The sequence below is a fragment of the Mobula hypostoma genome, chromosome 22 (genome assembly GCF_963921235.1).
Source record: "Mobula hypostoma chromosome 22, sMobHyp1.1, whole genome shotgun sequence".
Taxonomy (NCBI): domain Eukaryota; kingdom Metazoa; phylum Chordata; class Chondrichthyes; order Myliobatiformes; family Myliobatidae; genus Mobula; species Mobula hypostoma.
Window position 1 is genome coordinate 55,526,942 of NC_086118.1, and position 13,148 is coordinate 55,540,089.

Here is a 13,148-nt window from a genome sequence, read left to right on the forward strand (position 1 = left end):
TTGGCAGTCGTTCATTTTATTATGATAAGATAACAATCCTTTGATTTGAAATCTTAATTCTGTGATCTGGCCTACTTCGTTTTTCCATTCATTTCTGTTGTTGTCCTTAAACATCCACAGTACTTTGAAGTTACTTGATATCAAATTTGTGATCTTTTGGAGTTTGCTATATAAATTTCAGACCAGTGCTGAATTTTTGGGGTTCTATTGTTTAGATCCACGTATAAAGTTAACATATGTACAAATCAGTTTGATCTTTGATCTTTGGCTTCTTTAGTGTTTACTTCATGTGTGCTGGTCGACATGGATTCTATGAAGTAGTCATTAAAATGTGATGTTTCATTACTGACACAGAAGCTGGTGAGCAAAGGAAAGCTAAGATTTTTAATGTTTAAGGTGGGAGAATAGGTCGTCATGCTGATAATGCGGAGGCATGGGGCGAGGCTTGAATTGAGCATAAATTCCAGTGTGGACTTGGAGGTAAATAGTTTGTTCCTGAATTCTTGTTCTATGCTGAAAGAATAAAGATGAAGTGTGTAAACTAAACAACAACTTTGTTAAGTATGTGACCATAATAAACAAGTGGAGTTTTGAAGTTGTCAAAGTTATCTTTCTTTACACTTGGGGAGAGGTATCAAGCGTTTGTTACAAAAATATTTTCAGATTGAGAAGGTTTTTAAATAAGTTTTATAAATAGAAGCATACAGTACAAGAGCAAGGAAGATATGCTGTATTACAATTTGGCATTCAATACTATCATCCCCTCAAAACTAGTCAATAAGCTTCAAGATCTTGGCTTCAATACCTCCTTGGATCCTCTGTTTCCTCACTTGCAGACCTCAGTCAGTTTAGAGTGGCAATAACATCTCATCCACAATCTCCATCAGCACAGATGCACCACAAGGCTGTGTGCTTAGCCCCCGCTCTACTCGCTTTACATTTATGACTGTGAGGTTAAGCACAACTCCAGTGCCATATTTAAGTTTGCTGACGACATCACGGTCGTTTGTTGAATGAAATGTGGTGACAAATGCAGAATATAGGAGGGAGATTGAAAACCTGAGTGGTACCATAACAACAACCTCTGTTAATATCAGCTGATTATTGACTTGAGGAGGAAGAACTGGAGGTCCATAATCCAGTCCTCATCAGGGGATCAGACATGGAGAGGGTCAGCAAGTTCAAGTTCCTCAATGTTATCATTTCAGAGGACCTGGCCTGGTAAGTATAATTATGAAGAAAGCACAGCAGCACCTCTACTTCCTTAGAAGTTTCTGAAGATTCAGCATGACATCTGAAACTTTGACAGACTTCTATAGATGTGTGGTGGAGAGTTTGACTGGTTGTATCACAGGCTGATAGGGAAATGCCAATGCCTTTGATTGAGAGATCCTACAAAAAGTAGTGGATATAGCCCAGTCCATCATGAATAAAGCAATCCCCACCATTGAACACATCTACTCGAAGCGTTGTCACAGGAAAGCAGCATCCACCTTCAGGGACCCCTACTACTCAAGTCATGCTGTCTTCTTGCTATTGCCATCAGAAAGGAGGTACAGGAGCCTCAGGACTCTCACCACTAGGTTCAGGAACAGTTATATCCCTAAACCACCAGACTCTTGAACCAGTGGAGATAACTTCTCTGAACTTCACTTGCGCCATTACTGAACTGTTCCCACAGCCTATTGACTCACTTTCAAGGACTCTTCATATCATGCTCTCGATATTTACTGTTTGTTTATTATTATTTTTTTCTTTTTTCTTTTGTATTTGCACAGTGTTGTCTTTTGCACATTGGTTGTTTGTCTACCCTTTTGGGTGTGGTCATACATTGTCTCCATTATGGTTCTTGGATTTTCTAAGTGTGCCCACAAGGAACGAATTTCAGGTGGCATATGGTGATGTATACAGTATGTAATTTGATAATAAATTGACTTTGAACTTTTATCAAATTGGTCAAGAGTTCATCTTATTGTACTAGGAACTACTCAATTGTCTTGAAACAGTGGTGTAAGCTATCCTTGAGTGTGGCGATATGTGCTTTCAGGCTTTTGTATCTTCTTCCCAATGGGAGAGGGGAGGGCAGCGAGAAGTATAGACAGAGTTCATGAAAGAGGAGCTGGTTTCTGTAATGTGCTGAGCTGTGTCCTCAGCCCTCTGCAGTTTCTTGTGGTCATGGCAGAGTATTGCCATACTGAGGCTACGTCCACACTAGACTGGATAATTTTGAAACACCGGTTTCGAGTAAAAACGACAGGCGTCCACACTAGGCATTTTTCAAAATATCTCTGTCCACACTAAAATGGATATTTGGGCGAATCTCCTCCTGCTGGGCATGTGCAGACACATCTACAGAAAACAAGCAAAGAGTGAACGGTATAATATTTATGTTTCCACGGCGGCGTTTGCTATTTCCATTGGTCAAAAACTAGAGTACCTACAACAACAGCGAAAGAAAGTTTTCAAAAATGTTCGAGGAATACAAAGAAAACCTCTGCTGGAAAAAGCAGACCAGACTTCTTCGTTTAGACAGACAATGAAGTCGAGCTGTTTCCGCGAGTTACAAACAACTACAAAGTCAGCAAAGCAGTGGAGAACCTTGGAGAGAGATGTTTAACTCCAAAAAAACTATTAACGTAGAGAATAAAGTAAACTACATACGCATGAAGCCGTCCTCTACCCAAGATCAACAAGAGAGTAGAATCTTCCACCTGCGCAGTATTTCTGACATTAATATTTTTAAAGATAGGCTCAATCAAATCAATTTAGGGGACCTAGTCAAAAAAGCTCACTTTACAATTTAACTCTCACGCTGTTCACACCGACTGCGTTATATCAGCCGTCCGGCAGTGCTTGTGCAGTACCAAGCAGAAGCAGGAAAGGCTTTGTTGTTGTGGTGTTGTCATGACAGCGTTTTTAAATATCTCCGTTTACCCCGTTCACACTACAACGCGAAGCAATTGTTTTCAAATTTACACACTCTGGAGAGTGTTTTCGAAAATCTCCGTTTTGGGGGGAGGAAAACGCCGTTTCAGTGTGGACGGAGGGTCAAAACGAAGAGAAAAAGCTTTGTTTTCAAAATTATCCGGCGTAGTGTGGATGTAGCCTGAGCAGTGATGCAACCAGATCGGATGAAGTTGGAATCTCATTGTTCTTATTCAGATCTATTGGATGGTATGAGTTTTCTTAATCAGTTCCTAGGGTCACAAATTAACTTGTCACGAAGTAGTGGTTTGTCCATTTCAATCAATTGATGGTGGCATTAATATCACTGCCAAGCTGTTCTTCATGAACTGAATGTTAACTTTTACAAACATTGACTCTCATTCCCTCAGATTTTAATGTTTGTTTTATATTTTCATTCCTCTCTTACTCTGCATCGTTCACTGTGAATTCGGCTGTAATTAAGCACTGTGAAAGCAGGCTATTTAGCCCACTGAGTCTGTGCTGACCATTCCTTTCACACTAAATCAAAATTTATTCATGCATGTTCCCACTAGCTCCCTCAGGTTATTTTTTCTCATACAGTAGGTGTGATTTGCAGTGGATAATTAACCTATCAATGTATCACCTTCCCATATTAAGAAGGTTAAAAAATTGAAAGCTTGTTGAACCAATATAATATTGATCTGCAAAAGATATTCTTTTCAAATTGCAATGTGTTTTGTGTTTCAAGTTCCTTGCGTCTGGTTAATGAGTTTCATGTGGGCTTTGGCTGGCACTATTGTGAAGAACCTCGGCTGTTATATAACATAAATTATGTGCTTGTGTTTCCTGGCAACTTCAGTGTCTCATTAACTATTTCTCTGCCTCATTAAGAAAACTGGAATATAGATGTTTATTTTGTAAATGCATTCCATTTTCAAAATCCAGTTTTTTTATGTAATGATCCTATGGCTCCAGAGGATGCTGCAAAATAGCCATTGAATAGAGAAGTCCTACCTAAATTGGATGTATCTGTAGACTGTTCTTAAGTCTTTCAGAAAAAATATGAAAACAGAGCTTACTTTGAGGGAAAGTGCATACATTTTCAACAAATGCAAGTTCCATGCAGATAATAAGGTTTATAAAGTACCTTTTCAAGAACTTGAAAGTAAATGAAATAGTTTTCATTTCTGAGACTGCAAAAGATGTGGAATTTCACAGTTGAAAGCATTTCGTGGGATTGCCATTCAGCGTAATTCCTAAGGCCAAATGTTGTCTTCCATATTATAATTACAGCCATTTCAGTTGCCCCTCATTACATTTTATTTGTCTGAAGCATCTCAGCTTTCCATAATATCTTTGTCGTTCTGCTGTCATTGTTAATTTGCGAAGACTGGAGTCAGCCAACCAGTCCGCTTGATTATGAAAATTCTTGAGCAGTTTCCAGAGCAGGAATTGAGAGGGATGCAGATTTTAAAAAAAATGTAGATGTTGGAAATTTGAATCTTAACAAAAAATACTGGGAGTGCTCAGCATATCAGGTGGCACCTATTGAAAGAGAAATAGTTAATATTTTAGATTTAGGATCCTTCAGAGCAGAGGGATAATAAATTTGGTCTTGTACATTCTTTTGGATTGATTGTGATGTGATAGAACTCCTTACCACCAGAAATCTGTAAAATTCCAGATTTTTATTGGAATGTGAGGGAAGGGCAAAAACATTAATTGTGATGTTATTGATTGTCCAAGCTTGTATAATATCAAGCTTGAAGATACTCAGGCTTTATTGGTTTTTAAAAATTAAACATTCACCTTGAATAAATAGTGTATATTTCTACAATTCTGTTTTTTTTTCTTACAGGGATGGATGAATGAAATCTACAATTATGATCCTGAAACCTACCATGCCACATTAACACATTCGGTCTATATTCGTCTTGAAGGATCAGTACTCAGGCTTTCAAAGCCAAATAAAAATATATCTCGAAGAGCTTCATTCAATGAAGCCAGGACTGAAGTCACGTACATCAGTCAGAAGATTTATGATTTATCAGAGAGCAAGGTGAGTAGCATTAGAAGATATGAAATTTACTTTTTGGAGAATTTCTTTTGAAATTTTTTATTTCATAAATGGTATGCAAAAAGCACTTTTTTTGTAAACTTTCTCCAGACTCACTGCTTCCTTGACACTACCTGCCCCTCCACCTGTCTTCATCTCATCCACAAACTTTTTTTAGATTAGATTATGAAGACACGTAGTCCTCTTTTATTGTCATTTAGTAATGCATGCTTTAAGAAATGATACATTATTTCCTCTGGTGTGATATCACAAAACACAGGACAGACCAAGACTGAAAAAACTGACAAAACCACATAATTATAACATATAGTTACAACAGTGCACAATACCATAACTTGATGAAGAAGTCCATGAGCACAGTAAAGTTCCAAGTTTCTCAAATGTCCCACATCTCACGCAGACAGGAGAAGGAAGAAAAACTCTCCCTGCCATGCCGACCACAATCCGACTCTGAGTCATCCGAACGATTTAGTCGCCAAAAGCAGGCAAGGCCGGGGATTTTGAGGCCTACTCTCCGAAAGATTCCCGACCACACAGTAACGAAAGCAGCAAGCGGGCACTTCAGAAATTTCTCCAGATGTTCCTCTGCTTTCACGTCCATTCTCCATCAAATCAGAATTGTCCACGGCCCCTATTTAACAGATACGATATCATTTTTCACCGGAGGGCTGCGCACAAGCAGGCGTGCCGCCATCTTCTCCTCCCGCCTCAAACTTGGCCATAAAACCATACATTCCATCATCCAAATGATTGACAATATAACATACATGTACTTGCACATCATATTCCTAATGATGATTACTTTGTTGCTGACAAAGCAAATTTAGATCTGTGATAAGTATGGACTTCAAATATTTCAAACAATTCAGTAATTTAAGTGCAGATAAAGTTTGGATTATTAACGTTTCTTGCATAGGTGATCGTTGAATACGGGTTTGAAAACTCAGCAGCTGAATCATCTTAACTGAGAAAGAACGGTATTGTTCACTTGATGTTTCAAATCTAATCTTGTTCTTGCATAATTATATTATTAGAATTTTACTTGAAATCTAAGTTTGGTGATAATAAACCCACTTTTGTGGTTCCATTGGGCCATGTGCTACTTACTCTCTGCTCCAGACTCTGCAGTTCTACAATTCTGTTTAAACAATAGCTTAAAATCAACGCAACTTTTATTTACTTTGCAGAAGCTACTTAGTAAAAATTAAAATCTATATGATGGACAAACCATTCAGTCTTTCTTCCTGATCTTTGTTTTCACATGAATCATAAAGTATTGATATTTATGAATACATAAAATTGCAAGATATGATGCAAAAGAAACCATGCATATTACTTGCTGTAGAAGGAAGAGAGAGAAAGCAAATAATATCTGATATGCAGTAATTTTGGAAATTTAATTATGGTCAAGACATCTGGTGAGAGATCCTCCACAGGTCCTTTCCAATTTTGGGGTGCCAAACACGGACATCCCGAAACGACAGCTCTCATTGAAAACGATTGAAATCATCAAATATTCTCACTTTAGCCTGCTACAGCTGAGAACTGTAACTGCATCTAAGATATGTACGGTCAGTGATGAAGTTTTAATGCAATTGAGTGATCAATCGCTACTGAAAACTGACCGAAATAGACTGTACTATGGCCAGCACACTGCCCCTTTAAGAAGCTGTCGGCAGAAGTGTGGTTGGTGTGCTGATCTGTTGGTGCATTTTTTAAAAATGAGGGTTTAGACTCCCAGTACCAACTGTCTTGCTGGTATATGTACAATCCAATAAATAACATTGACTATCTCAGAGCTAGGATGCTGTATAATAGGACCACTGGCATCCTTTGTTTTTTAGAATGTAGGTTAACCCCTTCTGTACTGGACGCAGCAGTTCAAATCGACGGGTTCACAATACATCATCAAAATAGGTCTGTCAAGTCTCTCAAAAGCAAAGGTGGAGGTGTATGCCTCATGATCAACTCCTCTGGTGTACTAATGTGTTGGTGATATTTCAATATTGCTCACCAGACCTGGAGTACCTCGCAGTAAGTGTGGGCCATCTTAACCTGCCATGGGAGATTTCAGTGATCATTTGGGTAGCGGTATACATCCCACCACAGGCCAATGTCAAACAGGCTCTAGATGAATGGAGCGATGTAATCAACAGGCGTGAAACAGCACATCGTGATGCCTTTACCATCATTTTGGGGGATTTTAACCAGACCAGCTTGATAATGTCACTAAATAATTATTATCAACAAATCGCCTGTAGTACCAGAGAAAATAACACACTGGACCACTGTTACATTAAGATCAAGAGTGCCTACCATGCTATTCCACACCCACACTTTGGTAAGTCTGATCACCTGGCTGTACTATTTCTCCCTGAGTTTAGGCAGAGACTGAAGACTGTAGCGCCAGTAGTGAGGACCAAGAAGGTATGGACCAGGGAGTCACAGGAGCACTTACAGGACTGCTTTGAATTGGTGGACTGAACTGTATTCTGGGAGTCATCTTCGAATCTGGATGAGAAAGCCATGGTTGTCACCAACTTCATTAAAATCTGTGTAGGTGAGTGTGTGCCTACGAAAACTTACTGTATGTTCCCAAATCAAAAGCCGTGGATGAATCAGGAGGTTCGTAGTCTGCTGAAGGCTAGACCTGTGGCATTTAAGTCTAGAGACCCAGGTCTGTATAAGAAAATTAAATATGACTTGCGGAGGGCTATTTCCAGAGCCAAGAAACAATTCTGAGAGAGGTTGGACGTGGCATCGGACGCATGTCAACTCTGGCAGGGTTTGCATCGCCTTAGTTCCTACAGGGCAAACCCAACATGAATGGCAGTGATGCCTCTCGATGAGCTCAGTGCCTTTTATGCTGACTTTGAAAGGGAGAATAAAACCACAGCTATGAGGATCCCTGCATCATCCAGTGACCCTGTGATCACTGTCTTGGAGGCCGACGTTAGGCTGTATTTCAAGAATGTGAACCCTTGCAAGGTGGCAGGGCCCAATGGAGTACCTGGTAAGGTTCTGAAAACCTGTGCTAAGCAACTGGTGGCGATATTCAAAGACATCTTCGATCTTGCCATGGTCGGAATTCCCACCTACTTCAAAAGGGCAACAATTATACCAGTGCCCAAGAAGACCAGCATAAGCTGCCTTAATGACTGTCATTCAGTAACACTCACCTCTGCAGTGATGAATTGCTTTGAAAAGTTGGTCAAGGCTAGAATCAACACCTGTCTCAGAACGGACCTGGACCCACTGCATTTTGACCTACTGCTACAATAGGTTTACAGCAGATGGGATCTCAATGGCTCTCCATGTGACCTTGGACCACCTGGACAATGTAAATACCTATGTCAGGATGCTATTTATTGACTATAGATCTGCATTTAACACCATCATTCCTACAGTCCTGATGGGAAAGGTACAGAACCTAGGCCTCTGTACCTGGCTGTGCAATTGGATCCTTGACTTCCTAACTGGAAGACCACAATCTGTGCGGATTGGAAATAACATCTCCACTTTGCTGACAGTCAACACATGCTCACCTAGGAGTGTGTGCTTAGCCCATTGCTGTACTCTTTCTACACCTACGACTGCGTGGTTAGGCACAGCTCAAATGCCATCTATAAATTTGTTGATGATACAACTATTTCTGGCAGAAGTTTGCATTTTGTTGTTTGATTGTTGGGGGTTTTTTGTTTTTGTTTTTTGTATTGCTATATTTACGCTCTATTCTTGGTTGGTGCGGCTGTAACGAAACCAAATTTCCCTTGGGATTAGTAAAGTATATCTATCTATCTATCTATCTAAGTTCAGATGGTGATGAAAGGCTTACAAGAGCAAGATATACTAGTTAGCTGAATGGTGTTGTAGCAAAAACCTTACACTCAACATCTGCAAGACCAAAGAGCAGATTGTGGACTTCAGAAAAGGTAAGACAAGGGAACATAAACCAATCCTCACAAAGGAATCAGAAGTAGAGAGAGTGAGCAATTTCAAGTTCCTGAGTGTCAGTATCTCTTAAGGACCTAACCTCAATGCAACATATTGATGCAGCTATATTTCATTCGGAGTTTGAGGAGATTTGGTTTGTCAACTTAAACATTCAAACTTTTGCAAATGTATGTACCATGGAGAGCATTCTGACAGGCTGCATCACCGTGTGGTGTGGGGAGGCTACTACACAAGATCGAGATAAGTTGCAGAAACTTGTAAAATTAATCAGCTCCATCATGGGTGCCAGCCTCTGTAGAATCCAAGACGCCTTCAAGGAGTGATGCCTGAGAAAGACAGTGTCCATCATTCAAGACTCCTATCACCCAGGACATGCCCTCTTCTGATTGTTACCATCAGGAAGGAGGTATAGAAGCCTGAAGGCACACACTCGGTGATTCTGGAACAGCTTCTTCCCCTCTGCCATCCAATTTCTAAATGGACATTGAACCCATGAACTCTACCTCACTTTTTTTATTTTAGTTTTTTTTTGCACTATTTATTTTAACTTAATTGCTATATATATATATATATACTTTAATTCAGATTTTTTCCACTGTATTTATTGTGTATTTCATTGTACTGCTGCTGTAAACCTAATGAATTTCACAACATATGCAGATGGTATTAAACCTGATTCTGAGAATAAAAACTTTTACCTCTGTTGGAGGTTATCAATTTGAAAGAGAGTAGAAACCTATGAGTAAGGAAGACTGCTAATAGAGATATTTTTTCCATTCAGGAAGAGGGAAAATTGATGGGTTAACTACATTGTGAAAAATGGTGAAATATTGATGGGAGTCTATTGCAAATAGATAGGTAGCAATGTTTAGCAATGTTTAATCATTATGGAATGGGAAGAGTCATTTCTCAGTGACTCTTTGACGGAACTGGAAGTTATGAGAAAATTGTGGCGAGAACAGAGAATTTTTATGACAGAGGTTATTATTCCACATCTTGAACACAATTTCAACATTTTAAGTTGGAATTTGGTGCTCACAATATGGTCTCTTTAACATTGGAGAAAACAGACCCGACTGGGTGGCTGCCAACTGCAAAGCGGCCTGAGTTTCCAGTGTCCATTACTTTAGTTCTCCATCCTGTAGTCATCTCTGTCTTTAGCTGCCTATGCTGTTCCATTGATGCCCCACCTAAGATCAAGAAAACCACTTAGTACTCTGTGTAGGCATGTTGCAGCCCTCGGGATTCAGTGATAAATTTTCTCCTTTGCATCAGAATTGTTAATCTCTGATGTTAGGGCATCCAGTTGTAATTAATTCTGTTTTTCTCTCCATAGATGCAGCATAATATGTCATGTGTTTCTATTCTCTTTTGCTTCAGACCTCTAGCAATTGTTGTGCTTTGCAACTTGATTCTAATTTGCTAATGAAAATTGTTCTCTGGACAATATTCCTCTCCGCTCCATCACAGCTATTCCCTCCGTTCTCACTACCCTCCCCTTCTCTGCAATTTAAACACACGTGCTTGATTTGTCACTTCACTCCTGAACATTACTTCATTCTTGCTCTTTTTGCATTTTGTTTTTGTTTTCCAGCACTTAGTTTTATATTTTTGATTTTTCTAGTCCTTGTTCCTTCTTGCTCTTTCCTCATTTCTCCTCCCCATGCTTGCTATAGTGCTGTGTTTTGAGTTCTGCACCTATACTATACCTCACATTCCTTGATTCAAAATTCATAATGGATGCTATTTTAGAATATAGAACTTAAAACAGTACAACATAATAACAAGCCCTGGCTCACCATGTCTATGTCAAATATGATCTCAGTCTAAACTAATCCCATCTACCAGCATGTGGTTCATATCATTCTGTTCCCTCCCTCTGGTGGCTCTTCCCCCCCCCCTTTCTTTTTTTCTTCCATGGTGCCTTCTGTCTCTTTCACCAAGCAACTTTCTAGTTCTTTGCTTCACCACTCCCCCTCCAAGTTTCACCTATTGCCTGGCTTGTCTCTCTTCCTCTCCCTCCCCCCTACCTTTTAAATCTACTACTCAGCTTTTTTTCTCCAGTCCAGCCTGAAACGTCAACTGTATTTTTTCCATAGATGCTGCCTGGCCTGCTGAATCCCTCCAGCATTTTGTGTGTGTTGTTCGGATTTCCAGCATCTGCAGATTTTCTCTTGTTTTATTCTGTTTCCTGCCTGTTTGTGTCTGCCTAAATGTCATTTAAAAGCTGCTATCATATACACCTTTACCACCTCCCTGACAACACATTCAGCACCTACCATTCTCTGACTCTCTCTCTATACTTGCAAATCTCTTTTAAACTTCCCCCTTGTACCTTAAACCTATACCCTATAATATTTAACATTTGCACCCTGGGGAAAAGAACTGTCTTTTCTATCTATGCCTCTTATAATTAAATGTATATACATTTTCATCAACTCTCCCCTCAGCCTCTAGTACTCCAGAAAAACCAATCCAAGTTTGTCTAACTTCTTCTTATAACTAATAATCTCTAGTCCAGGCAGCAATCTGGTCTGGACAGACCAGACCAGACCTAGGATCTGCTCTACAAATCCTCCATGGACTTCTTATAGTGAGGCGAGCTGGGTTAGGTGTCATGCTAGCAACTTAGTCTTGTAAAACACTAAAGAAGCAGCAAGGTTGCCACTTTTGTATTCTAGATGTATTGTCCGCAAACTTGGCCACAGAGTAATCAATTCTTTCATCCAAATCATTGACGTGAAAAGAAATGGCCCCAACACTGACCATGGTGGCACACCACTAGTCACCAGCAACCAACCTGAAAAGGCCACCTTTATTTTCATTTCTTGCCTCCTACCAGTTAGCCAATCTTCTATGTATATTAGTACCTTTCCTGTAATACCATGGGCTCTAATCTTGTTAAGTAGCCTCATGTATTCACCTTGCCAAAGGCCTTCTGAAAATCCAAATAAACAATATACAGTGATTCTCCTTTGTCTATCCTGCCTGTTATTTCTTCACAGAATTCCAACAGGTTTGTCAGGCAGGATTTTCCCTTTGGAAAATCATGCTGACTTTGGCCTATCTTACCATGTGCCTCCACGTACCCTGAAACCACATCCCTAATAATAGACTCCAACATCTTTCCAACCATTGAAATCTGGCTAACTGACCTATAATTTCCTTTCTTCTGCCTGCCTCCCTCCCTTCTTGGAATGGAGTGACATTTACAATTTTCCAGTCCTCTGGAACCACTCCAGAATCTAATGATTCTTGAAAGATCATTACCGATGCCTCCAAAATCTATTCAGCTACCTCTTTCAGAACTCTGGGGTGTAGTCCATCTAGTCTAGGTGATTTATCTACCTTCAGACACTTTAGCTACCTAAGCACCTTCTCCTACAACCATATCACCACCAGAACTACACATCATCTCTGAAGCTACTTTCCTGTAGCTATTGGCTTCTCAACAGAACTCACTTAGGTTTACTATCCTAACTGTCCCTCCGCAACATCTGTTAAATGATCTTTCCTGCTTTCTTTGTTCTGTTGATAATTATTGAGTCTGTTTATATGTTCACATTTATTAAGGTTGATTATTGACATTTGCAGATTAGATTATGAGGACACGCAGTCCTCTTTTATTGTCATTTAGTAATGCATGCATTAAGAAATGATACAATATTCCTCCGGTGTGATATCACAGAAACACAGGGCAGACCAAGACTGAAAAACTAACAAAAACCACATAATTATAACATATAGTTACAACAGTGCAACAATACCATAACTTGATGAAGAACAGGCCATGGTACAGTAAAAAAAGTTCAAAGTCTCTTGAAAGTCCCACACCTCACGCAGACGGGAGAAGGAAGAAAACTCTCCCTGTTGCCCAACCACAGTCTGATTCTGAGTCGTCCGAAAACTTCGAGCTCCGATCAGCCCTCCGACACCGAGTACCGAGCACCATCTCTGCCGAACGCTTTGACCTCAGCCTTGGTCGCCAGCAGCAGGCAAAGCTGGGGATTTTGGGGCCTTCCCTCCAGAGATTCTCAATCGCACAGTAGCAGCGGCAGCGAACTGGGCATTTCAGAAATTTCTCCAGGTGTTCCTCTGCTTCTCAAGTCTGTCTCCAGCAAATCAGAATTGTGCATGGCATCCTACTTACAAATACAATATCATTTCACCGGAGAGCTGCACACGCTGG

The 13,148-nt window shown here is 40.0% G+C and overlaps 1 protein-coding gene across 5 annotated transcripts in view; it reads left to right on the forward strand.

The window, feature by feature from the left end:
• tex2 (testis expressed 2) overlaps positions 1-13,148 on the forward strand; it is a 97,995-nt gene that overhangs the window by 36,482 nt on the left and 48,365 nt on the right. For all 5 annotated transcript variants that reach the window (XM_063030638.1, XM_063030637.1, XM_063030636.1 and 2 more), the window contains exon 3: positions 4,787-4,987. In XM_063030638.1, coding sequence (XP_062886708.1) covers positions 4,787-4,987 — 201 coding nt within the window. The remainder of the gene's footprint in view (positions 1-4,786; positions 4,988-13,148) is intronic.